Genomic DNA, 26,876 nt, shown 5'->3' on the forward strand with positions numbered 1-26,876 from the left:
TTTGCCAGTATTTTTAAATTATGATCTTAGGAGTGACGGGTAAGTCTTGCTGAAGCATGGTAATTTTATTAGATGCTGAAATATATCTTTTATTTCACCTGGATAGGAAAAATCCAAATAGTGTCTTTGCTCTTGTGTATTACTAATTTGAAATAAATCATTTAATGTGCCCCTGTGGAGAAAACAAGCCTGTTTGTCATACCAAGGTGTTAAGAGATTTGCAGTTAAAGTGAGACTACAGCATTGTGCTCTGCTTTCTCTAAGGAAGGTGTTAAAGATGCTAACACACTATTTTCATTTAAAAATGCAATCTACCTTTCTGAGAATACGTAGTTATATTATAAATAATGTTTTGTGATATAATTGAAAAAATTCAGAATTTCTGTAATGTTAGGAATGTAAGGGCTTCATTTTTGTTTATCCTCTGGAGCTTTACACCATTCTCTCCTTTCTGAACTGCAAGAGTGTCTGCACTGGACAAGAATAAATACCTGCGTCTGGCTTGAGACTGTGCTGTCAGAATGGTGTGAATGCCACTACTATATATGAGGCCTGAGCCCTGCATTTGTCCTTGGTGAGGGAAAATGGAAAGGAAAAAACCTGTATTTTAGAGCTCCTGGCAGCTGCATTCAGGAAGCAGTCATTATTCTGGATCAAGTATAATTTTCCACAGTTAAAGGCATTTCAGCTTCAGACTTCCATTGACCTGAGCAGCAATGATTTCAGTTTGCTGGGGCACTGTTTGCATGTTTTTGATGAGCTGTACTCTGAAAGGTGGTGGATGGATAGCCACATCCCAGACATGGTGTTCTGTGGATTCAGGGTATCATTCTGAGCAGCAGAGAGCACAGTGGGATCCTCCTGCTTTCCAAAGGGGCTCTAGATTGTTGCTGAAACAGAAAAGTTTTTAAATGTTGCACGAGGGTTGGAGGTATATATTTTTTATGGAATCCTTTTTTTTTTAAACAGTGTCGAGCAGAGTTCAAATGTCAACTTAATGCAACTTAAACCACAACATTTGTACTCAGAAGTCAGAATGTGTTTTCTTCAGGAGGAAGAGTTGGTTGGCATCTGAGCAACATAGAAACATTTGATCTTTACTGAAACAGACAGTCACTATCACATCCACTGCTAACATATTCCTAGCACGTTCCATGTGTGAAAACCTTAAGCTTTATATACAAATAACCCTGAAGGAAAACATGACTTCCTCCATCACCAAAGAGAAGAAGAAATTTTGAGGATATGAAAAACTGATTCCTTAATAGCTAGTTTTTCATAGACATCATCCAGCTAGAATGGTCTGGAATGCTTTTTTTCTTAATGCTGACAGCATTTGGTATCTCATTTCCCACTAATGGATACTTGTAAACCGTGGCTGTGTTACACGAGCCAAAAAAGCTATGCTGCAAGCAGCTCTGAGCCAGGTTTTCCTGACCCCCAGTGTGAACATGCTGCAAGAGCCAAATTGCCTGGTTTTTACTACTCTGCAGCAGTTGTGGAGATGAGGCAGCAGCCACCATTATTGTGTTTGTGTTTCTGTGTTGATTATAAGTAAGAAGTGCTGAATTGTGTCTTGGATATCAGGGTCCTATGTGGCTCTAATTGTTTTTTCATTCCTTTCATGGACAGCAGTTGAGGGAGATGGAAACACCTTAACTTCCATGCAATTGGTAGCAGAAAAGTTTAATCAGTGGGGATATCTGTACACTATGTTTTACCATAGTGTAGCTTAATGAGCTATTAGTAATAATTGTAAGCATCCCTAACATTTGCCAGTTAATGGCTCCCTATAATCTTAAATTTTCTCTTAAAATCATCTTCAAATTAGTGACTGTAAGGACTGTCACTAATGTGCCAGTAAATTAAACTCCAAAATTAAATTCCAAGGAGTGTCACTCTGTGCTGGAACTTGATTACCCATAGCATTGAATTGACTCTTTCCCAAAGAGTGTCTGAGTGCAGCTGAGGTGACAACACAAACCAGGGGCTGTTGCATACAGAGAGGGACTTTTACAGATGGAGGATGGTCCCAGGAACTATTAGCTGTGTGTTGATGTACATGTAGTTTCTGAAAACAGCATCATTGTGGCTTTTTGCCTACAGTTGGGCCTAGTCTGCAGCCTGGCTCTGCAGCCCTGTGAGTATTCATGCTACCAGTGAGTGCCATCAGAGAAAAGTCCAGTCAGTAGGAACTGCTGCCTTTGCACCCATTACCTGGGCTGCAGAGGGGTGCTTTCAGTCCAGAAATAGAGCATGGGAGCTGACATGATCTGTTCCTCAAGTGTCAGCCTTCTGGCATGCTTATGGAAGGGAAAAGTAGGATGCAGATGTGCAAAGTGTCTGAGGAAATATGGCACAGATAGATAGCTGGAGCTGAAGGGAAGCATATCTAGTTTGGTTATAGCAATGTTTACTATATACAGTAGTTAATTAAGTCTGTGCACATGTACATACTTTAATGATTTTGTTTCTTTAAACAGCGTGAATGTGAGAGAATGAAAACAGGAGAATGTCTTCATAGTAAATACGTCAGAAGGGGAGATAGTCTCAGCTATTAGCTGCCAGTTTTTCAGCTGAAGTTCATTGTTTTCCCAAGCTCTAGCAAGCACAGAGCAAGAGATCTGGAAGCAGTTACATTCTTTTTCTGGCTGGATTCAGGCATTGCTCTCAAGCAATATGCTGTGGCAGTTCCAGAAGGCACATCCTAACTATGAGGTCTTCATCTATAGACCAGAATATTGTAAACTCTTGTTTCATTTTGCTATTCCTACTTTTGTAAAAAAATAGTTAATTTTAAGGTGACTGGTCACTATATCCATAATGAATTCAAATTATCAAGGAAGACTTGAGCATCACACTTAGACAGCTGGTCAGAAATGAATTAGTGCATAAATGAGGTGCCCTGAGATCCTGCTCTGGTAACAGGTCAGTTCTGCTGCTTGATGCCTTTGAGAGTGCAATCAAAGGTCAGAAAAAGGCATCCCTAGCTCAGCAGTCATGGAAAAACAAACTGAAAGGATTTAGTAGGCTATCAAAGCATTGTTTGAACTCTCCTGGTATTTTTACTAGTGAAGGAAATAAATTAACTTGCAGTAGAACTGGCAACACAGAAGTTTCTATTAAATCGTATTAGTTCACTGAAATGTAGTCTGATATGATTTAATTTATTTAGCATGTTTTATTTAGAAAATCATTTGTATAATTGCAGGATTTAAAATGTGAATGTTTGGTTGTAATTTGATGTGATTGTGGTCAATGTGTTTACTGTAGACAGCTTTATCTGTGATTATTTCTGTTGGTTTTTATGCTGCTGTCCTCTGAATTTCTGAGCCACTTAAATGTTCTCCTGATTGTGTATATCCCATTAGACAGAGTTTATATGTTATGCTCCCACAAAACCTCTCTTTTTAAAATATATATGTATAAAACTATGTTGCAGCATCTGTTGTGATTTATCCAAAGCCTAATCATTAACAGCTACATTGCCCATGAATTATTTGCAGCAGTCCTAGTGGTGAAATTGAGGCTGACAGTGTAGCTTGAAGACTCTTGTGAACAAGGTTGCAAGTAGAAAGGTACTTGGCATTTGAGAGAATTGATTGGTAGAAACAGCACATCAGTCAGAGCAGGTAGCCCGTGGTGCACCCAGCCATGGCAGCAGAGAGCTGAAATACAGGTTTGTAAAATGTGGTAAGTGAGGAGGCAGAACAGTAGAGGTGACAACCAGCACAGCAATAGCACATTTGTAACTTGAGGACCTTTTCATTTCCTAACCAGACTATTTCCCTCCTCTGCTAATTCAATGTATTTTTAGGCAAGGAGACATTGTAGATTTCCCAACAACTACACATTTGTCCAGGCAAAATAATGCAAGTTCTGAGCTGAAAGTTTTAGTAGTTACCACTACATGACATTTCTGGCGATCCTGTTGGGAGACATGGTTTTCCTGATTTCCTCACTGCTGCTTTGAGCTTCAGTTTAAAAGAGTGCTGAGAAAATTGAACTTTAAGGATCAAGGTTAGGATGTATCCAGGAGGAGTAGTGGGGGAGCCTGATTCTCTGTGGGGTAAGGTTCAATTTAGCACTGCAGAAAGAAAACTGGACTTCATTTCACGCCATAAAATCAAATATGTATTTGTTTCACATAAAAAATTTTAGACTGTGTTCTTTTGTCTGTAGTGCACCTCAAAACTGATGCATCATGTCTTGGTTTCTATGCAGGTACATTCATTAAAACTTGCACTTGAAGGTGTGGAGAAGGAAAGGGATTTCTACTTTGGCAAATTAAGGGAGATTGAACTTCTCTGCCAAGAACATGGGGGAGAGAATGACCTTGTCAATCGGCTAATGGAAGTCCTTTATGCTTCAGATGAACACGTAAGTTGAAGCTTAATGGGTTTTATCTCAACAAAAAAAGCTTAATTGCATAAAATTTTATTGATGTAGTATTGGGTCATATCCTGTATTTAGAACTGCAGCTAGAATTCCTGTGACTCCTCCCCAAAAAGGAGGTTTGCATTGAAATTGCAAACAACAGGCTTTTTAGCTTGAGGGGAGGATTCAGGAGGTTTGTTGCTTTTCACTGCTTCAGTGTAGGTTTTGTATTCTGGGTTTGCTGAGCTTTATCTAAAAGGGGAGTGTCTCTTTCTCAATTTTAAATTGATTTCATATGTTTCTGAGCCTGTATTGTTTTTTTCATCTTCCCCCTATGTGCATGAAGTCTTTTACTCATGTCCTTTAGTGTGTTGAAAATCACAAACATTCTGGCAGAGATGCTGTTTGCTGTCTACAGCTGTGAACCTTTTCTGGCCCATGTGTTGGAATATGTATGGTGCAGGTTGCCAAGTACATAATTATATCTACAAAGATAATGCTCTTTAGCATTTTTTATCCTGTTGCTATAGGCAAAATTCTTCCTTGTGCAAACCAAATAATCCTCTATTAGCAAAATTTCAGAAGTGTATTGTCTGCAAGATTAAGCAAGAATCTCATTGCATCGTAGACTTAATGTTGTAGACACTGAACAAAGCAAGAAGCTGCAAAGGGTGCTGGTTAAATTCCTCAGAGACATTCAGGGATAATGATTCAGTGGAGATTTAGCTGAACTACTCCCATTCATGTTAACTAAATCCCTGTATGGATTGTACTGACAATTGACCCTTCAGGCACCAGTGGAGGAAGGCTTTGGCTCCAGAGTGTACAAGCATCAACTTAATCCCTTGGCAGCACTGTGGTACCATAGGCTGTTCTTACATCTGCTCCCAGAAAGCTGTTGCAGCAGCAGTCAGCTGACTTAGTTTTATATCAAAACTAGTGCTGGAGGAATACTTATTCAACATACTTTGTCTAAAAGAGGCTAATGTAGGGCCTAAGTGTTTGAAAATTAGGTGCAAGAGAACCTCAAGTTTGAAGCTAACAGGTGCCACTGCTCAGATGAGAAGTGACAAGGGAAAGAGGATTTGTTCAGCAGTGCAGAGCGAATGCTAGAGAGTAAAAGGAGGAGGAAAACATTATTTTCATAGGAATAAACAATAAGACAAATTTGCCAGGCATGTGATAACAGGGTAAAAGTGTTACATATATATAGTGGTCAGGGAAAATGTCTTCTGGATTCAAGAGCAGTGATTTATTTATAAAGCAAAGCCAGAAAAATCCCTCTTCTCCCCATACCCCTACCACATCTATCTGTCTGTTGGCTTAAATAGCAGAGTGGTTCCACATCAAGGAATGCATTTGTTGCTTTTCCTTCTGCAGTCTTCCTTACTGGCAGAACACATTACAAAGTGTTCTACTTCAGTCCCTTTCCCAGTGTTTTATCTGCTTCTTCTCTCCAGGCCTCTCTCTGCTGAAATCATCATCCATGCCTGAATGTGAACTACATACAACTGTGCTTTCATCTAAAATGTGGTTGCTGTTGGAGACTGGGTGTTTCACTGCAGCAGGAGGGCACTGCTCCTCCAGAGAGGAATGCAAAATTCTTCACACAATTTTTTTGCTCCTTTTGGTGGGAGACTTGATCTCCTCAGCTTAACAGATGGACTGTGACTTGCTGAGGAAAGACCTAAATGCATTAGCACTAAGCCAAAGACTGTAGCTTAGTGCTGATTCAGATCCTGCCTGCTTTTTAGTTTTGGACTTCACTCTCTTATTGCCCTGCTTTGCCCTTCAGATCTGGGGGTTTTTTGACCTCTGCCTCTGTAATGAATTTGTCCCAAGTTAAATTCTTTATCTTGCAGTATTTTGCAGGTTAATCCCTTGGTAAGAGCAGTTTGGCTTTCTTAGTCAGGCCATGAGGCTGTTAGGTGAATTGTGTGCAGAATTATTCAAAATGCAAGTATAGAGTTCAGTCCCTCAAAGAATCATTTCCCAGGTGTTTGATTATTGTAGTATTGCATTGAAGAGATTTTGATCAGGTTCATGTCTTGGGGTGAGAAGTGGGGTAATTATTTTTCACAGAATTTCAGTTTATAGTGTAGTTTCAGTCATGTCACCTCCAAAGCTTCTGTTTTGCTTAATTCAGTAAGAACTCATTTTTTAAGACTAAACATTTTCTTTTTTCTTTTTTTTTTTTTTTTTGCTTCATTTTGGTGATTTTGAGCAGTGCAAATATCAATCCAGTTGGTTTCTTCTCTTTAGAGCCTTTCTTCTCTTTTCCCTATTATGGTTCTGCTTAAACCTCATCATTATGTCTCTGCTTAGGCAAGAAGGATATCATATCTTCTTCATGTCATTTAGCATTTGCCTGATCAGTCTGTAGACCTTTGTAATTTTTAATTATGAATTGGTCATCTGTAATCCTACTCCTTCATCAAAAACATCAAAGTTGCCAGGTAACAGTGAGGGGTGGAGAGATGTGGCCCCTACTTTTCAAGCTCTCAGTGTGTAAAGCGCTTGGTCACTTAGAAAAGCTTTTGCTTTCCTGCACAGGCTCTTGGGGTTCAGTTCATGTAGAAGTTGGGAGAATTGCTCATGTTGGGCATTTCACTTTCTCTGCTCAGTTTTCAAGAACAATAGCTCGACATGCAGCTGGTTTGGTGACTTTCTGCTCTAGCAGCTTCCATATCTGCTGCTACTTTTGGAAAAGGCCCCCACCTCCCCAACACCAAGTTTTCATAGTCTAACTCTTCAGTCTACAGGCACACCTGAATAGCTTGAAGCAGATAGATCTAAGGGTCAAAAGAGACTATCTCTCAACATGGGGGAAGAGATGACCATGGTCATGTGGCTCAAGCCAGAAATAAGTGCTCTAAATAGATTTTCCACTACTTTCCTTATTAGGGGATGCTGTTCAATGAGATTCCACAGTCCCAATGTAATTGGACTCTTATGGTTCCCATTTCATGTATTTATACAAGCTGTACATACTGAAAAACATGTCCCAAGTCTCAAAACAACTTCTGAAGTAGTTACATTATAAGGTTCACTATTTCCATCAAAGATAAACCTGGCAAAGTTGGAGCCACCACTCCTCTTCAGAGCTGTGGAGTAGATTCCACTCCCTGTGCTTAGAAGCTTTTCCCATTGTACAGATGAGAGGAAAGCACGTACATGACCCGTAAAGTCTGCACAAGTGGGCTTTCTGACAGTGCATCTCGTCACCCACAGCCTGTGGAACATGTGCATTCCAGAGCAGGTCACCTCAGCACAGAAGGAGGGTCAGGACAGATGGGGTTAAGGCAGCATCACTCGCTGCAACTAAAGAAGCTTCAGTTTTCTCACCCCGCAGGGCAGGGTCACGTTCTCCCAGCTGTCAGCTCCTCTCTGCGAATCTCCTGTTCTCTGCACATCCTGCACCCTTGCAGCCCATCACAGAAGCTGCAGTTTTTAGGTACAGCTCACAAAACTGTTGTGACATGATGTACCTACTGTGTGTAATAAGGGCATCATTTCCCCCAAGGGGCCAAAACGTGCTTAACTTCAGCTGTCCTGACTGATGTGTGACTTCTACCTGAAAATGGCACCTGAGTGATAGAAAGCTTGCTTTCCATTGAAATTGGGCTGTTCCAAATGTTAGGAACCTTATTCTGCTTTTGCCCTTAGATAAGTATTTTACTGCCAGAAGGGAATTAGTTTGTTTCATAAGCTGCTCTGACTATTGTGGGGAAACTAAAATGATGGCCTTCCTTTTCTTTTGATTTTGCCTCAAATTTGAAAACTTAGCAGTAGCAATTTGTTAAAGTTTGTTGTTCAAGCCACTTGCTTCTAACAAAAGTTAGGGAGCCAGGCAAGTTCTGCAGAGGTAGCCCACTGGGGATGCTGGATTTTGAATGGCAGCTCAGTGTGCTGGAAAAGTGTTTTCCTTTGGAACTGCCTAGGGCAGAGCAGTACTAATGCAGGGCAGAGCATGCACAAGAAGGATCTCTTCAGTGAACCGTGCTGTGGAAAGATGGAAAGCACTTGAGAAGAAAGCTGTAAATGCAGCTGTGCTTAATAGCAGTCCAGAAGGGATGCTCTAAAAGTCAGCCAGACTTTTTGAGCTCAGATAACATTGAGGTCAACTCAGGATACTAGGCCTGCTGCCTGTAATTGAAAAGTTGTTCATAACTGGTGTCACCTGCAGCGAGGATACAGCCTTTCCTTGTGTCAGGGATTCATCTTTCAGTGGGAATGTATATTCAGAGAGACAGCTTTGGATAAAACTGAGCATAAAAACAATGGAAAATGATTACTTAGTAATTAGTGCTTTTTACAGTAGCTCTATAAGTCAGTGAATACGGGGCTCTTCCCCTCAGGCTTCCCAAGAAAATGTGTTTGCAAGTCTATGGGATTGGCATGGGAAAAGTAAAAATTTTGGGAAAGTAATACGCCTGACCTCAAAAAGGAGGCTGTTGAATTTTTCAAGCAGGTGATAGTAAAAGTGTCTTGTCCATTTAGTGATCTAAACCTTGAGAGAAGGTTGTGTGAAAACTACAGCAGACAGGTTCAGAAAACCTTGGACAAGCTGAAAATGGGCAGATATAAGGATGCTGTGGTACAGGATCTAAATGTTGGCATATCACTGTCTAACTGTTCAAAGTGTTCGTTCACTCACCAGAACAGATAACAGATAGCAATGTTGAAAGCTGACTTTTCTTCTAGGGAATTACCAGTACTGCATATGCCTCAATTAGAAGTACAGAAAGTACATTTCAATATAATTTTATGAGATGCTGCTTTCCTCAGGTAACAGCTCATTTTGTACTTCCTTGCATGAAAATTAAGTTTTATGCTACAGTGAGCACCACGGGGCAAGATTACATGAGGAATGCTTTCTGCTGAAGAGTGTTTTGGGATCTTTTTCTCCCTACAGGAGAGCCACACAGATGAGCATGAAGGTGAAGAGCAAGTCCATGAACAGCCCCAGCAGCAGGATGAGTACTGACTCACGCATCATCTCTGACAATTTTCGTTTTGTGTGAGAACTTTCTTCTGGAGAATGGAACATGTACGGCCTCAAACTTGAAATCAGTTCACTCCCAGTCTGCCATTAACATTTATGTACCATAGTGAGTGCCAGCCAACCACTGCATTCTGTACCAATACTTTGCCAAGATGCATTTGCAGGCGTCTTCTTTCAGTGTATCTTCCCAAGAGGTTGTAGGGCTACATCACCTACTGTACATCACTGCAACGTCACCACTTGGCTGCTTGAGATTTGTTCTGCTCTTTAAAAATATATATATTTATTTTTTTTTCTTTTTCATCTTAAGTATGATACACTTGTAACTTGTTCTAACATATTTATATTGGCATTTTGTGTGGCAAGGAGTTCTGTACCACTAGCTGTGTCTCTCACTTTGTGGTGCTTTTGCATTTTCTAGTACATCTGCCTTGGGGCATCGATTTGGCCAAACAGTTGAAATAAAGGGATACAGTGGATGTCATACTCAAGCCATAACGATGAGGTTGTGTTGTGGAGGAAAACGCTTGTGTTGCTCGCATTTATTCCTTTCCTGCCTTCACAAATGGAAGGCAGAGCATCTGTTTCACTGGGAGATTTAAACCCCTGTTAGGAAGCTTGTTAGAAAGCTGCATGGTATGTTTTTTGGCTGATTTCTGGAGGAACAGACATCCACCTAAGCTTTTTGAATACCCTCCCAGTTTCCTAACTAGTCAATAGACATTTCCCAGCTTTTCTTCCTTTCTGAGGAATCCAGTCCCAGCCTCCAGCCGCAGCTCTACCTCCGCAGAGCTCAGTGCTGAGGGAGGAGAGAAATCTCCTTGACACAAGTGTAGCTGCAGGACACAGTCTGTACCATCATCCTTGGCTTCCCGCTTCTCAGAAAAGGAGAAAGTAGGCCACACATTTCTTTCCACTTTCCTTCCCCCTTCCACTGCCCCAGCCATACAAGTCTAGAAGACAGAAATTTGGTCAGTAGTGCAAAGTATGGGGGGAAGCAGCAACAGCACTGTCCCCGAACCATACCCCAAACTCCCCTGTCAGTGGATGGTGGACACTTCACAAGTTTAAGGCTGCTTGTAAAGCATGGAGAAGCAGTGAGGAGTCCTCCTGGAGACAGGGCACACATTAGAGGGAGACCATCTGACTGAGGGTACAGAGCTGGTTCTGCTCTTGGCTGGCCTTCCTCCTTTAAGGCCAGTGTGGTGCAGAACCATGTGTGCACTGGAGATTCTGCAGTGGGAGCGTTCCCTTCCAGTGTGGTCCCATGGCCCTGTTCTAAATGATGGTATTTTATAAGGAGAGGTATATTGAAGTATAAAAAGCATTCCTTCTCCTACCACTGCACATTGTAGTCTCTCTGGTTATTTAATGCCTGGTATTTTTGGTCTCTCACTTCATTTTCTGAGTTCTGGTTTGCTGTGCTGATTTAGCAGGTACGTGGAAGTCCCATGCCAATTGGCATTCACTGAAAAACTCCACAGCCTATTGGACAGCTAAATCATTTTAGGTGTTTGTAGTCTTCTAAAGCATTAGGTCCCCAGCTATACTTCCACAGAAAGGTTTCCAACACATCAGCCCCCAGGCACACACACATGCACATGCAGTTTTCCATTCCTAATCAATCTTCTGCAGCTAAGTGGCTCTTAGTTAAATGTGAGAACCCTGCTGTTGTGTTGCACCACCAACAATATATAAAATGCTGTTGAGCACCAGAACAGGTATTCCAGTTCCTTAATCCTCCCCCTGCACAGCAGAAGAGTTTCTGGACCCTGCAGGCTGAAGTTTTCCCAGCCCTGCACCCAGTATTGACCTCACATCCTACCCAGTGATGAAATCAAACTACTGCAACCTGCAGGCCAGCGCTTTCCTCTCCCTTCTCAATTGGTTACAAATAAGGTCTGGTTTATAAAATCGTGTTTTTTCCAAAGTAATTATTTCAAAGAATCACCACAAAGGGGGGAATTGTCATTTCTGTTGTATTTGTGTTTATTAGAACATATGTACTTATTACAATTGTCATTGTAATAAACAGTAGTTCTTCATAATACTGTTGAAGAGCAGTTACTAATTTTTTTTCCAGACTCCAGAATGTCCTTTAACCTTTATGGGATATCGGAATGGGGCAAGGAGTTTGGGATCAGGCTATAAACTTAATTTCATCAGCATGTCTCTGCTTACTGGATTTCATCCTTCTGCCAATACTCAAGCAGGTGCATGGAGAGCACTTCAAGGGAAAACAGTTTTCTGAAGGTGCAAATGGTTGGGGTTGCTGAGCTCCCCTGACAGTTCATAGCCAGGCTGTTGTGCCTCTCTTCTTCTCTCTCTTTTGAAGCACATATGAAAAAAAAAAAAATTTAAAAAAAGCTGAACTTTGTTTCCTGAAAATTCCTTGCATCCTATTTCTGATCTGAGGACCATAGCCCTGTCACTGCTTGTATCAAGGGGGGAGTGACTGATGTAGGGAGCCAGGGCAGTGAAGTTCTTTGGGGGCACCAGAAATGTGGCTGTGCTGAGGGGAGAGCAGTGTTCTGAAAGGGGAAAGAGTTGTCCTTCCCCCCCACCCCCTGTGAGTAACCCATTATTCTGTTATGGTTTTAATATGCATTTGTAATTACCTTTACTAAATAGCACACCATAAAGCTTTGGTTATATATTAAATGTAAACTGAAAGGAATGTAAACATATGTATTGTTAATTATAAATAGATAAGTAATGGCATAATAGATACAAAAAAGTCTGATTCAGATGTATCAGTCATTTTACATTATCCACAAACTGTCGCATGATAGAGTAGATTTTTGTCTGAATATGTGAATAACTTGACTTGCGTTTATCTTTTTACATATTTAATAAAAAAATATATGTTAAAATCTGTCCAGCTCTAGAGACTATTCAGAACATTCTAAAAAAATAATTTTCTGGATTAAATGCATATTTTTGATTCATCAGGGGCTGCATATGGGAGCAGGAAGAAAAAGGCAGCTGCTTTAAAAACCCAGAAGTCGATTTATGCTGTGTGTGTGGATAGCATCTGTTTCCCCAAGAGCTCAGCAACTGTATTCCCTTTTATAAATCAAACCAGAAAATCCATGTATGCATGTATGTGCACGTAAACAGCACATTTTTCTTTATGGTAAATGCATATTCAGATTTTGGAGTGCTAACTCCCTTGGGTATCAGTCTGAAGCAAAACTGGCAGCAGCCAGGAGGCAAAGAGAGCACTACAAAAAGGTACCCAAGCTCCCAGTGGGCTTCTCGCAGGCCAGGTATTCAGGGATGAATCTTCAATACAGTACCTAAAAGCCACCTAGATTTTAGATTAAAGTATGAGGTTTTGTTGGGAGAGAAGGGGGAAAATTCATTGTAGCTCTCACAGCTCTGGTCTTTTGTAGCTGCAGTAGCTGCTGCTCAAGCACAGGAGTTCTGAGCCTTGGATCGGGACCTTTTTCCTCTGTGTTGAAGTGACCCTGTTGTGAGCCACCAGCCTGCACCTCACTGCTCCAGGTATCCCTGGGCCTCTGACAAAGGAGGGGAGGATGAGGCAGAGACCAGAGGAGCCATTTCCAACCCAGGTGTTCAAACCTGGGAGAGCAGCTCTTGTTTAGCTGCTTTTCATAAAACCAGGAGGAAGGCATCTCCTTGGGTTAGTGCAACTGTTCTGAAGCATGAAAAAAATTATATATTTTCCAATTCAGATAGTTGAAAACTTTCTGCCATAATGTGACCCAAAAAATGTATTGTTAGACTGTTAGGTCATCTACATACCTGACTTTGCAAAATAAATCTGTGACCGTACAGCCCTATGAGCAAAAACATTTTTCTTCCTATTCATTGAACCAGTTGTCATCTATGACAGCTAATAATTCAATAGACACACTGTGCAATACATGATCTCTTTTTATACTTGTCTTTATACAGATTGTAGTGATAAATTGCTTTAAAGAGGAAAAAGAAAGTTATTTGCCATGTTTTCATGTAGAAGGTGAAAAAACTGGCCAGAGATTAATGCCCTTTAAAAGTGATACTCAGTTTCTCTTTAGTAAGGTACAAGTGCAGGTTGTGGTAGTTCAAGCTTTATAATTTCATTTAATGAATATTTCAAATACTCCATTCCAGTGCATCAGAATGCACTGCTTCTGTGACCCTTATTTCCAGCTGTTTCCTAAATAAGTGCAATACAGATGGAAAAAAGAAGCCTGTCCGTGGAGTTTCTCCTTATGACCACATTCAATTTAGAGTTATTTTTGTTTATTGTTTCCCAATTCTTTTCTCACCAGAGTTTCCTCAATGCTTGTGATGGAAAGGTGAAATACAAAGTGCCCTTAAAAAGCAGGTGGGACTTTTGTGGCAGGGTATCAGGTATGGATGTAGTATTTAACTTCATCAAATGTTGAGACTGCTGGGTGTGTGCAGCAACATCAAACTCATCACTCCCCTCCAAATACAGTCAGAACTACCTTTTTTGGCAAACCTCATGAAATAAAGAGACTTCAGACTTACTCCAGGGGAGTCTTTGTGTAGTTGGGAACACTTCTGCGGACACCCAATGTTCTCTGGGCATCACACAGGGTAAGGGCATGGCTACCACACTGGTGGGAGGAAGCCTGGGAGATGCCTCCTGTGCTGGACCACAGCAGTGACAAAGGGCATCCTCCCTTCCCTGCCTGGCTCTTGGCAAAACCTCTGACTCTGCATTACAGCATGACCTGTCCCCTCTGCCTGACTCACACCTGGAGCTGCTTGAACTGTGACTCACCTGGTGTTTGTTTGGGGGGTGAGACTCTCAGTGTGCTTGTTTGGTAGGTGGAACATGGATTCTTTCAAACCTAAAGGGACTTTCCAATGTTTCTGCTTTGTGAGCAGGGGAAGCTGATGTGCAAGCTTGTTCCCTGGTGCCTGTGCTAAGGGCTGCCTGGGGAAATCAGCCCTGCTGGTGTTGTCATAGGGCAACTGCTGTAACAGGAGGTACCAGCTAAAGCTGAAGCTGCTCATACAACTTGCCAGTGGCTCAGCTGAAAATATAATAGGAGCTACTGATGTAAGGGTAAGTTAACTGGGGTGCAAAAATGATCTGGCTAGTGATAAACTCACAGAAATGGTCTAAGAACTGAAAAAGATGAAGACTCAGCTCAGCAGCTCAAAAACTGCACTTCCATCTGGCTTCTGGCAAGTGAGATGGTTAAATAGTTAATAAACGTGCCGGGCTGTCAATCACATCCCTCTGTGCTTACCTTGGGGAAGTGGACAGATTGTTTAATTAGTGCTTCAAGGCCACAAAAGCCCTCTGGCTAGGGCAGCTTATGAAAAGACATGAAACTCAAATTCTTACTCCCTCTCCAAGGCACACAGAAAACCCTCGTGTATTATAGATGAAGGGAGCAGTTTACATCTGCATGCAAACATGTAATGTTTTTTTTAAAAAAAATTCTTGTTTCTTTTTCCTATGGCATTTTCCAAAACCACAAGAATTTGCTTCAAGCATACAGGCAAATAATAACTTGTTTAGCATTTTGTACTGGTAGATAATGTTGGACTGAAACTAGCTTTGAAGAGAAATATGCAAATCTTTGAAGGTTTGCTGGCCAAATTTATTTTCAGCTGTTTACCTTTGTAGGCTATATTGTTTGTTGCTACTGAAATATAAACAATGTGCTTGTTACTGCCTAGAAAATAAATAGAAGGGCCAGCTGCTGCTGTGTTAAGCCTACATTTCTGACAGGTCAGCTGAGACTCAATGCTGAGAATGGGGAAAAAACTGTACATTTCAAAAACACTTTACTGTACCCATAGCTTTCTGAGCTCATTCTCTTGTCTTCACACATTCAAATGAGGTGAGGAAAAGACTAAATGTGCATAAGCCTTTCAGGAGGTTGTGTGGAAGAAATGAGCTGTGAGAAAATTAAATATGGCAAATGAAGGAGGCACAGATGTGTGAGTGGGAAGGATGCACAGGGAGGGTTTGCATTGCTGGGGTCCCACTGGTGACTAGGCTGTGTAAAACCGGTGCTGGTTATAAACCACCAAGGATCTTGTGTAACCCAGCATGCATTTATCCAGGACTTTGGACACAGTGGTAAGGCAGAGGAAGACAAAAGAGAGGCAAGTAACATGGCTTGGTAAGAAGAATAAATATCAACAGAACAACTTGGTGAAGTTCTCTGCTGGACAGGATCTTCCTCTGAGATGAGGCATCTGGCTGCATAGCTCATTGTTGCAGTGGTCCAGATATCTGTACTATTCTATTCTTTGGTTGTTTTAATCAGATTCATTCCAACTATTTATCACATCAGAAGAGCTGCAAATCTCCATGTTAAGTGTTCCAGTCTGATCATAGTGCAGGTGTTCAGTCTTGGACGCGTTTCTTCAGGGAGAAGATGTAAATGTTCAAGTGCTCGCTCAGCTGCCTACCCTAAAGAGAAATCACAGAGATTAGCACCCTGTTTTGCATCTGCTTCACAATTCACTGCCTCTCCTCTCCCAGTAAGAGTAGGGGAACCCAACCACAGTCCTCACATACTTGGGGATCCCTGAGTACATGGAGACCTGTAAGTATTCAAACATGACAGCTGTTTTCCTTACATTCCTCTTGCAACACACAGCTGGGAAGTTACATGGCTACAGACTGGATTCACAGGTGACATAAGCTGTGATGGACCTCGGTCCCTTTGTCAATTGTGAATTTTGACTGGGTATTTCCATTCTGACCCCCACCAACAGGCCCATGTCGATGCTCAGGCAGACTCTATCATTCCACCAATGTCTGCTGACAAAAGGCTGCTTTCAAAGAAAAATCCTTACATCCCACTGCTGTGGCTTAAATAAAAGAACACTGACCAGCTCCCTCTGAAGTGAGACCTTTACCATGCAAGATGTTTTATCTAAAAGTTCAAGCCTTTAAAACAGTTGCTAAATGTTCATTTCACAATTTAGAAAAGTGGGCCTCAATAAAGTAAAAATTTAAGCTGTAGTTCAGATGACAGTGACAAGACTGAGATGTAGCAGACACGAAAATGTGCTGGTAAGATTGAATGAACTGGAAAACTATTCATGTCACCAGCTTGAGAGATGTTAGCAGAGGGCCAAGAAAAAAATTGGGACAGCTATTTTGCCTGCAGATTCAAAGCAAAGTTGACCTTATTTTATTATTTCTATTTATGTCACTTTGCATTTTACCTTCCTATTTTTTCAGTCAAGTGACCTTAGGAAGAAGAAAGGCAAAAAGAGAGAGGTGGATGCATTCATGCTTCATGGGTCGACTGCTACGTAAAACCAGTCTATAAATATTCTAATTCTGATGGGCCTAAAGCTGAAACCAGTTGGCTACATTGGAATAATTCAAGTCACTGAAGTTGCTGCCCATGCAAAAAGGCATTGCCTCCTGCAATAAAATGGTTTGGTTTTTTTAACTTTAAACTAAATAAAACAACACACAGGACTAAAAAAAAAAAACCCAAATGTAAACATTCAGACTCCCAGACAATGCCCCAACCAGAAGCTGTTTCCAGACCCCTGTGCTCACCACGCAGACGCCGTAGTGCACGTGGGCAGCCGTGACCAGGGTGGTGAACACGGCCAGAACCGCTTCCTCCATGGGGCCCAGCAGCCCCGAGATGGCCGCATACACCACCAGCGCCAGCGGGAACAGGAACCAGTGGAACAGCTCCGGCCGCGTGCTGCTCATCTGGCAGATGATCACCTTGCACTGCCGGAGCAAAAGGGGCCAGGTGAGAAGTGCTGGGCCAGCCCCGAGGGTCTAAAGAAAAGTATTTCCATTTTCTCCGCGGGTTGCTTTGGGTGAGAGGGAAACAAGGCCGCAGTTCAACATGGGGCCGGTTTCTGGTGAGAAGGCGGATTGTAGGCACACACCTTTGTGCCTCACTGGGTCCTAGAGGATATTATTGCAGTTTAGAATACATCTGTGGAAACCCAGAGCACCAGGAATATTTCTGTGTCTGCTCTGAGGTGCCCTGACCCCCAGGGGAGCACTGACTTTGACCCTCATTCATGGAAAAATTTTCCTAGACTTCAAGATAGACTAGAATCCACAAAAGTGTGAAATAGATTATAGAGAGTAGTGTAGGTGCATCACTTGGTGAGAAATGTAGATTTTGGGATTTTTAGTATGTTGTGGATGGAAGCAAGATAGAGGGCACAAGGTGTCATCCTGGGTTTCTTCTTCATCCTTCTTCTTCCTTCTTCTTCATGGGTTTGGGTGACATTTTGTAATTGGGCAGGAAAGTCCGCATTACGGGCTCTTTGGGATCAGTTATTGGGTTAAAAGGGAAAATAATCTAGGTGTCAGTTCTTAATTGGATAGTTTAGTCTTAAAAGACCTTGTAACAAGAGGTTGTTGGCCATTTTGTGCCTTCTAATGAAAAGCTGCCAAAATCACAGTAGTGAGATTGTTTTACTGCTAAGAAATAATAAACACCTGAGTCCCAACATGAACTACCATCTCAAGTGCCTTCAATCCAGACCCAGAGAAACCAACAACTGGTATCCCGACATACACCCTTTCCTGGAGACAGTGTTCTGATACACTTGCTAAGTGGAAGCACATCTTCACAAAAGGGGAATTTGTTTGCCAACTTATGCTTTCACAGGGACTCATAAAGTTGTGATCCCAAACCAAATGTGCCACCACCTAATTAATACTGTGCTGGAGAGTGTGCTGGTATTTTAATCGTGCAGCCTGACAGAAATATCTTCTGGTTCATTGTATAGAAGGGAGGGAAGACAATATACGACATTTTCGCATCCTCTTTCTCTTTTCTAGCACGCCTTTATGTACTAAAACACCAATTTCTTGGCTCAATCATGGCAGTGGGCTCCCTGGAGATGCAGCTGGGGGCCCAGAGAAAGGGATCCCACTCAGAACGGTGGAAAAAATGAATTTATGGTGCACGGTTTAACTGAAGACAATTAGTTTAATTATACTGAGTTCTGCAAACATAATGGGACTAATTCACTTGAAATTCAGTATTTTAAAAGCAATTAAGCACACCAAAGTGTTTTGTCTGGCTTAGACTCCTTAAGAAACGTGTCTCATATATATCATGCCCGTTACAAAAAAGCAAAGGAATTTAGGCACATCTGAAATATTTTATTGATTTAAGTTTCACTCAAAATTGAAATGTGGTTTAAAATAGATTTTATGTATCCTGAAAACAGCAGAAGAATGAAAAACTCATTCCCTGTGCAGTGCCTGAAATCTTATGACAGCAGCAGTAGGAGTCTGACCATAGGAAAGAAATACTGGCTTTGCTGCCTGTGCTGTGGAAACTGAAGAATGCAAAAATAAACCATGAAAAAATAATTAACTTTTTATAGTGGAAGAAGCCTTTGTACCTGATGTTAATATTTTCACTTCTATTCTCAGTATTGATTGTGAATTTTTTTAATAACACTGGTTTTTTATGAGTCCTTTGGGAATCATTCCAGAAGGTAACATAAATTGCTAAAGCAATCTACAAGCTGTAATTTTTCTGCCTGCATAACTGAACCTGACCATAGGTTGGATTTCACATTGTTTTAAACCACTGTTATACTTACATATTTAGGTGACCAAATACATGGTCAAAGGCATGAGAAGTTCCAGATACTGGAAGTGGGATGGCAGGTAGAGAGCCATGGTCTGCAGTTTGTGGTCTGCAGAACAGGTAATGGAAACCCAATGTGTCAGGCTATCATGGAAAAGAAAAATATTGCCATGACAAGCCTTCCTCTGATGCTGGGGGAAACATGTCTAAGGAACCAGAGAGGTGAAAGGAAATGCTGGCTTGATTTTCAACTCTAGAATGTTACAAATTCCAACTAACACCCATACATTTTTAATGCTTGCTTTTAAAATGTTAAAATGTTCAGCTAACATGCATACATTTTTAATCCGCACGAGCCTCCAACACTGCAATGTATGCTTTGGGAAAAGAAAAAACAAAGCCTGAAGAATATATATTGCACGCCATCACTGATAAACTGCAGCCTGTAACGAAACCTCTGGTTTGCCTTACTATTTTTCTTCTGCAAGCATCCTGCCACAATCACTCTTGGTTGGTTAAGATGTATGTGCAGAATGTGCCATCTGCCAAACTCTGAAAGCATTTTCCCCACTGGCATGAAGCAATTGTATTTCTCATTTTGGAATCTCCACTATTCTCTTAAGAAAAAGGGGTAGATTGGGTAATGAATAATGCATACAATAAAATACATCTGAAAATCAACTCATTTTTGTGAGATTAAGTCCTTAAGATGGAACTGTTTGATTTTGTGACCCTCAGAAATGTACATTTATAGGATACACCTAACAAACATCACAATTAAAACTTTTTTTTCCATTCCTGAATTCATATTTCTACAGGGTCTAGTACTTTCTCTTTTAAAACCTCACATTTTTGAAGATGTGTCTCATAGTGCAAGACACTTCTAGCCTTCCACTTTTTAAACTGGATGTAGCATTGCTCAATGGCAAGATTTTAGATGGAGTTGGAGTCTATTTTCCTAAGATGACACTAGTGACTATCCTCTAGGCTATTTTTGCTTAAATGCAAGAACACCTGTCTGCTTGGCTGCTCTCCTGGCTTCCCCCAGAGAAGAAAGCCCTGGGTTACCTGCAGGGCTCAGCACCACTGCCTGGCTGCCCCTGCCAGAACTGCACAGAGGTTTGTGCTGTCCCTTGGGAATGAAAGGGGGGAAACTGGTCACCATGACATGGTACAGGAGAAACTAATCTGTGAGCAGAGAGCCATCACAGGCCCCTACAGCTCTTCACATCTTTCTCTAAAACATGCTGTCACTGGTACAGCCTTTTTCTGAGTGGAGAAGGGAAAATGTAGGACCAGCTGAACTGCAGGATACAGGAATGCATGGACCACAGCAATGGACACAAGAGCAGGGGAAAGCTACAAACCCTCCACTCTGGCTAGTAAATCTGTGCCAGTGCTGACCTTTCTTTTACTTTGACAAATCCCCACTTCTGCCTGCATGCTGGGGAGTATCTGTTATATTTCTGGAAGTAAGGCATCCCTAGGGTTTTCATAAACCCTCAGAAAACAAACCAGAACCCTCACAGAGGTGTTCCACTGTGGCAAAGGAGGTATCTCAGTACTGTAAGTGTCCCCAGTCCAGACAGGTGTTGTGGTGTATTTTTATGAGACACGGTGACATAAAAATACAGAGTCACACAGTGTCTTGTACACTGAGGTAGAAGAGCTGTGTGACTCTGCTGCTCTTAGCTACATTTTCTGCTCCCTTCTGCTTATTCACAGAAAAATAGAAAGCCATCTCTAAACAATACCACCACCTCAAATATACTTACAATAACATTTGAGAAAGCAACCCCAACCATCCATAAAAACAGTCTGGGTTGCTTTGCTAATATGTTGCTTGGAGATAAAACCACCCAGGCTGTAAGAAGAATGAACAGCAACAGAGGTGACACAAGAGGTAGCAGTCCTTCATACAGAGAATCATTCTTCAGTGTTTTCTTTAAATGTGCTCTGGAAATAAATACAATAGTTTTGAAGAGAAAGTAATTTTATCCATTCTATTTCAACACAGCAACCTCAAACTCTAGACCAAACTCAGCCCAAGAATTCCTCTTGTAACCAGTGCAAATGTGATAGATACCAGACATTTTACAAGAAAATGTAGTATATTTATTTCTGGGGTTACAATTTACTGATTCATTTGCTTTGCTTGCTCACCATTGTCTGGCAATGGACCAGTAAACTCACACAAAGTGAGCTGCAGTGCTCTCAAGCATGCAGAGATGCTGTGAATTCCAAATCTATCCTTTAGAGGATGAAGCTTCTAACATGAGACATAAACTTGTTTCAGTCAATACACCCCATGTTTTCAGCAGCAGCAGAGTGAAGATCATGCCTGGCAGGTATTGCTCTTGTTCAGGGCTGGAGGTCATGCTGCTTGAGGATCCTGTACATTAGGATTTAGTCACTTTAGTCCAAATATAGCCTAAAGGGGAGGCTTTTTGCCTAATTAGAACACAGAAAAATTAATGATACATTGTGTTTTCTTGGGTATTTTAAGCTGTTTTTTCAAGGTAGTAAATTATTGCATTTTCTGTCAGCTAGGAAAATGGTAACTCTAAGTTCACTACCACTAAACCATTCCTTCATACAGCTAGTTCAGAAGAGCAATTCTGTGTTTGAAATGTACTGGGAAATGTCCTGTTTAAAATGTTTGAACATATGTATTTATAGAAACAGCTAGACAAAAATCCAAGAAATATTTTTCTCATGCCAAAAAGGAATCACCTACTCCTAAAATAACAACTGTGAACAGGCAGCAGGATGGAGAAAGAGAGGAGATGATTGAAAAACTCAAATCCTTCATCACCAAAGAGCTCTTGCATGCATCATTCAAGCAAACCTGACAGGTAGTTTAAAAATTTCATAGGAATGACAAGCCCAGCAGAAGGCTTGAGAGGAACCATGTCAAGTGATGACCTGAAAAGGAAAATACTAAACAAAAGTCCTGAGAGGAAAGGAAGGAAACCAAACCCTCAATGCTCATTGGGGTAAAGGCTGCTCCTGCCAGGGGCTGACATGCACAAGGAGCTTCCCTCCTGCTCTCAGTCATTCCCAAACAAGATTTCCTTGCATGGCTGGTTCCCAGTCCCTGCCCCACTGCCCAGCCTTTCTGCAGGTCCTCAGCCTCTCCTGCCCCCCATCTCCCAACTCTCCACCTTCCTGCCCCAAACCTGGGGCTGTGCACGCCTCTGGAAACGGCACTGAGTGCCACCACACAAAAAGGGCTGTGTAGGAGAGATGTGTCTTATAGACTCTCTAAAATTCAAATGTTAATATTAGTTTCCAGTAATTCCTGAAGACAGGCAGTGACAGTCCCTCCTCCAGGACACTTAGGACCTGAGAGACCTGAAGTGACAGATGAGTGAAATGAGCTAGCAAATACTAGGGGAAGGCAGGCAGCATTAATAAAAATAGGCCATTGGAATATGAAATCACTGAGTACAAAATTCTTGGGTGCAGCAAGCCAGTTCTTAGATGTAATCACAGCTTGCCACCTGCCTAGCTTACATCTGATAGCAATTATCTGCAGGCTGCATACAGGGGAGAGTTTTACAGAAGGACCAGGAAGACAATTAAATACTTCACAGAGTGCAGGATGGGCAGCTACAGAATTCCACGCAGCACAGGCAGAAGTTGCAAATCGCATTTGATTGCAAATAAAATGCAGTGTTTTTTACTACAGAGCCTCTATCAGTTTACTGTGCAGGTCCACTGTGAAACTGCTTGGAGAACAGCAAGTGAAAGGAAAAGGAGAGAGTTATAAACATGAAAAAGAAACCAGTCAGATTTTGAAAACTCACCAGGAAAACCTTTTCCTACATTATCAGGGCAACATCTGGATGAAAGAAGCTATTCTACTTCAAGCATTACATTTATTTGTAAATGAGGAAACCATAAAATACACAGAATTAAATAAGAGGTGATAGAACTTATTTAATGTTAATTAACTTACCTGTGAATGTTGTAGAGTGTTTGTGGAAATGACAGAAACAAACTGAAGCCTGGAAGAGAAAAACATTAATATGTAATTCGACACTGATGACCTCAGAGTTTTTTCATATGATAACAGACCTTGTGTTCTATTCTAAAAATGATTTGGTATTCCTGTATTCATTACAGGATATGAACTGAGGTTGGGGGCTTTAGGCAATAATAAAACTGTCTTCTTTTTTTCCCAAAAGCTACCTGCTGGAAATAGTTGCTGATATAGAATTTCCTGTGTAAATGAGTGACAGGACCAGAATTTTTTTTTTATATTCTGATATAGTTAATAGATAGGATCAATTATAGTTAATAGATAGGATCAATTATTTTTCATCCAGATTTGTCAGCTGGACCCAAAATAGCCCTACTTTTCATGAGCTGCTCTTTATGTAGAAAAACCTGAGTCTAACACCAAAAGCCTTCCAGTGGAATACAGAAAGACAATAAACTTCAAGCTGGGCTGTTCACATTAGGGGAGAAATAAGTTTACAGTTCAAAATATTAAGGGTCAACTAATGATCTGTTTTGATAATACAATAGCTGAAATTATTGAATTTTTATGATATGTCCATCATTTGAACAAGTGAGAGTTTTTTACTTCTTTTTTAACACCACAGCTGTGCTGTTTCTGGAGCTCAGCTTTAACCCACAAAGCACAAAGGTTTCACCTTTGCTAACTCTGTTTCTCCCTGCACTGCTGCTGGCATTATCAACCCAGCTGCCAGCAGCCCTGAGCTGCCTGAAGTCCCAGCTGTAGCCCCCTAACACCCCCATCCAAAATACACTGCTCCACCCAAGAATCACAGAAGACTTTCAGCAACAAGTGGAAGCTTGAGATTTAAACAAAAAAAAAGTCACTCTATGTGTCAATCCTAACTAGGTGAAAATATGTATGACTTTTTAAATCAATGTCATTCCCTGTAGAGCTCTTTGCTTTGTACTTTTTCCCCATTTTCTATGTATTGAGGGCTTTTCCCTAGTCAATTTGCTGCTTGGAGATTGCTCTGGGTAGCACATTTCTGCATGGCTCTTTTATTGTAGGGCATGAGTCTTGGGTGTGGTGCACTAAATTAATACATAATTCCTATTTTATTATGGGCAAGAAAAGCACTCTGATGTGTTAAACCTTCAGGTATAATCATAAATATAAATATAAATATAAATATAAATATAAATATAAATATAAATATAAATATAAATATAAATAATATAATGAAAATATAAATATATCATTTAGGAAGCACTGTGATGCCTGTACAGAAAAGTAGAAATCTCATTATTAGCAATATGGGAGGGAAAATGATTAGAGGAAAGCTATGATTCCAGATGACTTTGTCCTGGGGCTAATGTGACATAGCAGTGTCTTGAGAAATGTCAGTGTTTACCTTTCAGTCCTCATTAAGGACATATCCAAGCGTTTAGCATGCCCTGGCCACAGCGGCAACTCAAGAAAAGGAAAACTAAACATGAAAGAAAAGTGGAGATCAGGATTGCTGGGGAAAAAAAGAAGTAAAAAGGGATACAATAGATAATCTGTCTCTTCCGTCTTTCTGGTTATCTACTAAAGAGAAGGAAACAAAGAATTGGAAAAAAAGAAAAGCCAGCCTGTAAATAATTTCAGGTACTGCATTCTTTTTAATGTTTACCTTTTGAGTTTGCTTCTTAAAACAATTAAGATCTCTGCTCCTTTACCATGGCAGAAACTCCCTATCAAACAGCTGAAGGATGTGCAATTGAAGTAATATCCCAAGTATTTTGTCAATATATTTCTAGAATTCACAGGCTTAGTGCCTCCAGAGTGATCTGTGTTTAATGTGCACTCCAGTTAGCTGTGTTTTCTATTAGGCAGGGAGTGCTGGTTCAATAAAATCTTGACTTACGTACAGCAGTTCCAACATCTGTATCACATTAGAGCAGACATGAGACAAAACATTGACTCTTGAGGTTAAATCTAAATTTCCTGCTGCAACCCTGAAGTTTGATTTGTTAGGAGAAAAGCAACCGAGAGGAACAGAAATAGAGACGAGACCTAGAAATAGAATTCAAAGAGCAATGGTTGCCAACAATTTGTTATTTTTATGAAGTGCCATTTTAGTTAGAAATAACACACTGACCACAAACAGTCCCCCAGCTAGCAAAAAGCCACTTTCCAAATGGGGCAGTTCCACCAGTTACTCCCCTGTATTTTTACACGGCTTTGCTTTTAGCACAGCGAGAGAGCTGAGGATGCAGCAGGGAAAGCAAAGGGTGTTCCCCGTTTCTTATGGGATTTTCAGAATTCCCTCATTTCCTACAACATGTTGCTTTCCCATCTTTTTTTAGCTAAAGAGGCCTGGCTCAGGGGCTGCTTTTGGTACTCATTAAGTCTGCTGTTTAATTGGCATTAAGGATCCCTTTGTGCCCAGGAGCTAAACTGCTGCATCCGCATTGCTGCCATTCCCTGCTGCTCTGAGGAACAAAAGGTGCAGCCTGGAAAGCAAACCCACTGTTGGCTCTCTGGCGCTCAGCCACCCAGGCACTGCCCAAGTGATCATCATGGAGCTTTTTATTTGTTGTTTTTAATGTCCTAAAAGTATATATTTTATTTTAAAATAATTTTTAAAATTCAATTTCCGCGCATTCCATGTTTTAACACGTATGGGAAAATAGAACTCCTCAAGTGTTCTTAGAGGTAGTATACTGCTCTTCCAGGATTTTTTAGTTTCTTCTTTACTATTTTCCCATTCTTCAGCTGATTTAAAATCTGAGACCCAACTGTAAGAACACAGGCCTATATTAAAGGCAGAAATACCAAAGCACAGATGGGTGGCACAGATACACAGGGAATTCTTGTGTCATGCCAGGCTGAAAGTATCAAGCCCAAATCCTGGGATTTAGGTACAATCCTATCTCAGTCCTCTGTGTTGCACAATGTAAACTCACTTTTCAGAGAAATAAACATTTTTAAAGCTCTTTATTAGGAATTATTTTGTTCATATTAAAAAATGCCAAACATAAGCATAAACAAACAAACAAATCCCAATGCATTCAGAAATTCAGGATTAAAGACTTATCAGAAGTGAGGAAATGAAGGCGTTACCCTGTTTTGCAAATATGTATGTGTATAAAAGCAGATACACACAGAGATATGCATATAAATATGTGTACATTATATATACTTATATATATATGCATATATATACATATGTATATGTATATATGTGTGTATATATATATATATATGTATATATGTATGTATGTAGATGTATATATATATGTATATATACTTGTCTATAAAAGAGATCAAAAGGAAATTCCCATCAATCTTAAGGACAACTTTAGATTTCATTCAGTGCTTTCCAATTCAATTCCAAACCAATAAAGTGTTGTGATATAACTGAATAAATTAATGATAATTTTTAAAAGCTAGCACACAATGGCTACCATGATACCTTGTCACCCATGTTATTTGGAGTGACAGTAATATATTTTAATTATGTGAGGGCATTTTAAATGCTCCTGTAACTAAATTTAATGACTACTGAAGATCTACAGGCAGACAGGTTGTTTCCATGACATGCTGCAGTTACTGTGGCTGTTGTACCTGATTTAATTCAGGCATTTCTGCAAAACGCAGACTTGGTCATTGTAGAGAAAGAGAGGCTATGGCCAGGAACAAACTGCTGACCTTACTGTGAGCTCCAGAAAATGCTATTTCAGTACCCAACAGCCTCATGCTGGCACTCAGACAAAGCAAACAGCCTGATGCAGGTAGCCACATTTCTGAAAACACAAAACCTCACAGACTGTAAACACTGCTAAATAAAGAAGTGACTCCAAGACACCTAAACCACTAAACAAGTTATGGCGCTTCAGAGGAAGGACAACCTTTGCTGTTTATCTTCTCCACACATTTGTTATCATAAACCTCCTTTGTTAGTAAATTTCTGACAAATGAATTATCCTTAAACTGTCCTAAG

At 40.7% G+C, this 26,876-nt stretch overlaps 2 protein-coding genes across 7 annotated transcripts in view; one reads left to right on the forward strand and one right to left on the reverse strand.

Annotated features, from left to right (window-relative positions):
• Positions 1 to 11,813, forward strand: part of MAPRE2 (microtubule associated protein RP/EB family member 2) — a 98,307-nt gene extending 86,494 nt beyond the window's left edge. For 3 of the 5 annotated variants that reach the window (XM_074550625.1, XM_074550633.1, XM_074550641.1), the window contains 2 exons: positions 4,225 to 4,380; positions 9,293 to 11,813. In XM_074550625.1, coding sequence (XP_074406726.1) covers positions 4,225 to 4,380; positions 9,293 to 9,364 — 228 coding nt within the window. In that variant the 3' untranslated portion in view covers positions 9,365 to 11,813. Of the gene's footprint in view, positions 1 to 4,224; positions 4,381 to 9,081; positions 9,166 to 9,292 lie in introns of all 5 variants that reach the window. The other 2 variants (XM_074550637.1, XM_074550618.1) reach the window with 1 other exon arrangement.
• Positions 10,080 to 26,876, reverse strand: part of LOC102065320 (ethanolaminephosphotransferase 1) — a 59,329-nt gene continuing 42,532 nt past the window's right edge. For both annotated transcript variants that reach the window (XM_074550608.1, XM_074550604.1), the window contains exons 7-10: positions 22,886 to 22,934; positions 20,700 to 20,880; positions 16,905 to 17,087; positions 10,080 to 15,794 (exon numbers count right to left, since the gene is read on the reverse strand). In XM_074550608.1, coding sequence (XP_074406709.1) covers positions 15,729 to 15,794; positions 16,905 to 17,087; positions 20,700 to 20,880; positions 22,886 to 22,934 — 479 coding nt within the window. In that variant the 3' untranslated portion in view covers positions 10,080 to 15,728. The remainder of the gene's footprint in view (positions 15,795 to 16,904; positions 17,088 to 20,699; positions 20,881 to 22,885; positions 22,935 to 26,876) is intronic.

Source organism: Zonotrichia albicollis, chromosome 1 (genome assembly GCF_047830755.1).
Source record: "Zonotrichia albicollis isolate bZonAlb1 chromosome 1, bZonAlb1.hap1, whole genome shotgun sequence".
Lineage (NCBI taxonomy): Eukaryota > Metazoa > Chordata > Aves > Passeriformes > Passerellidae > Zonotrichia > Zonotrichia albicollis.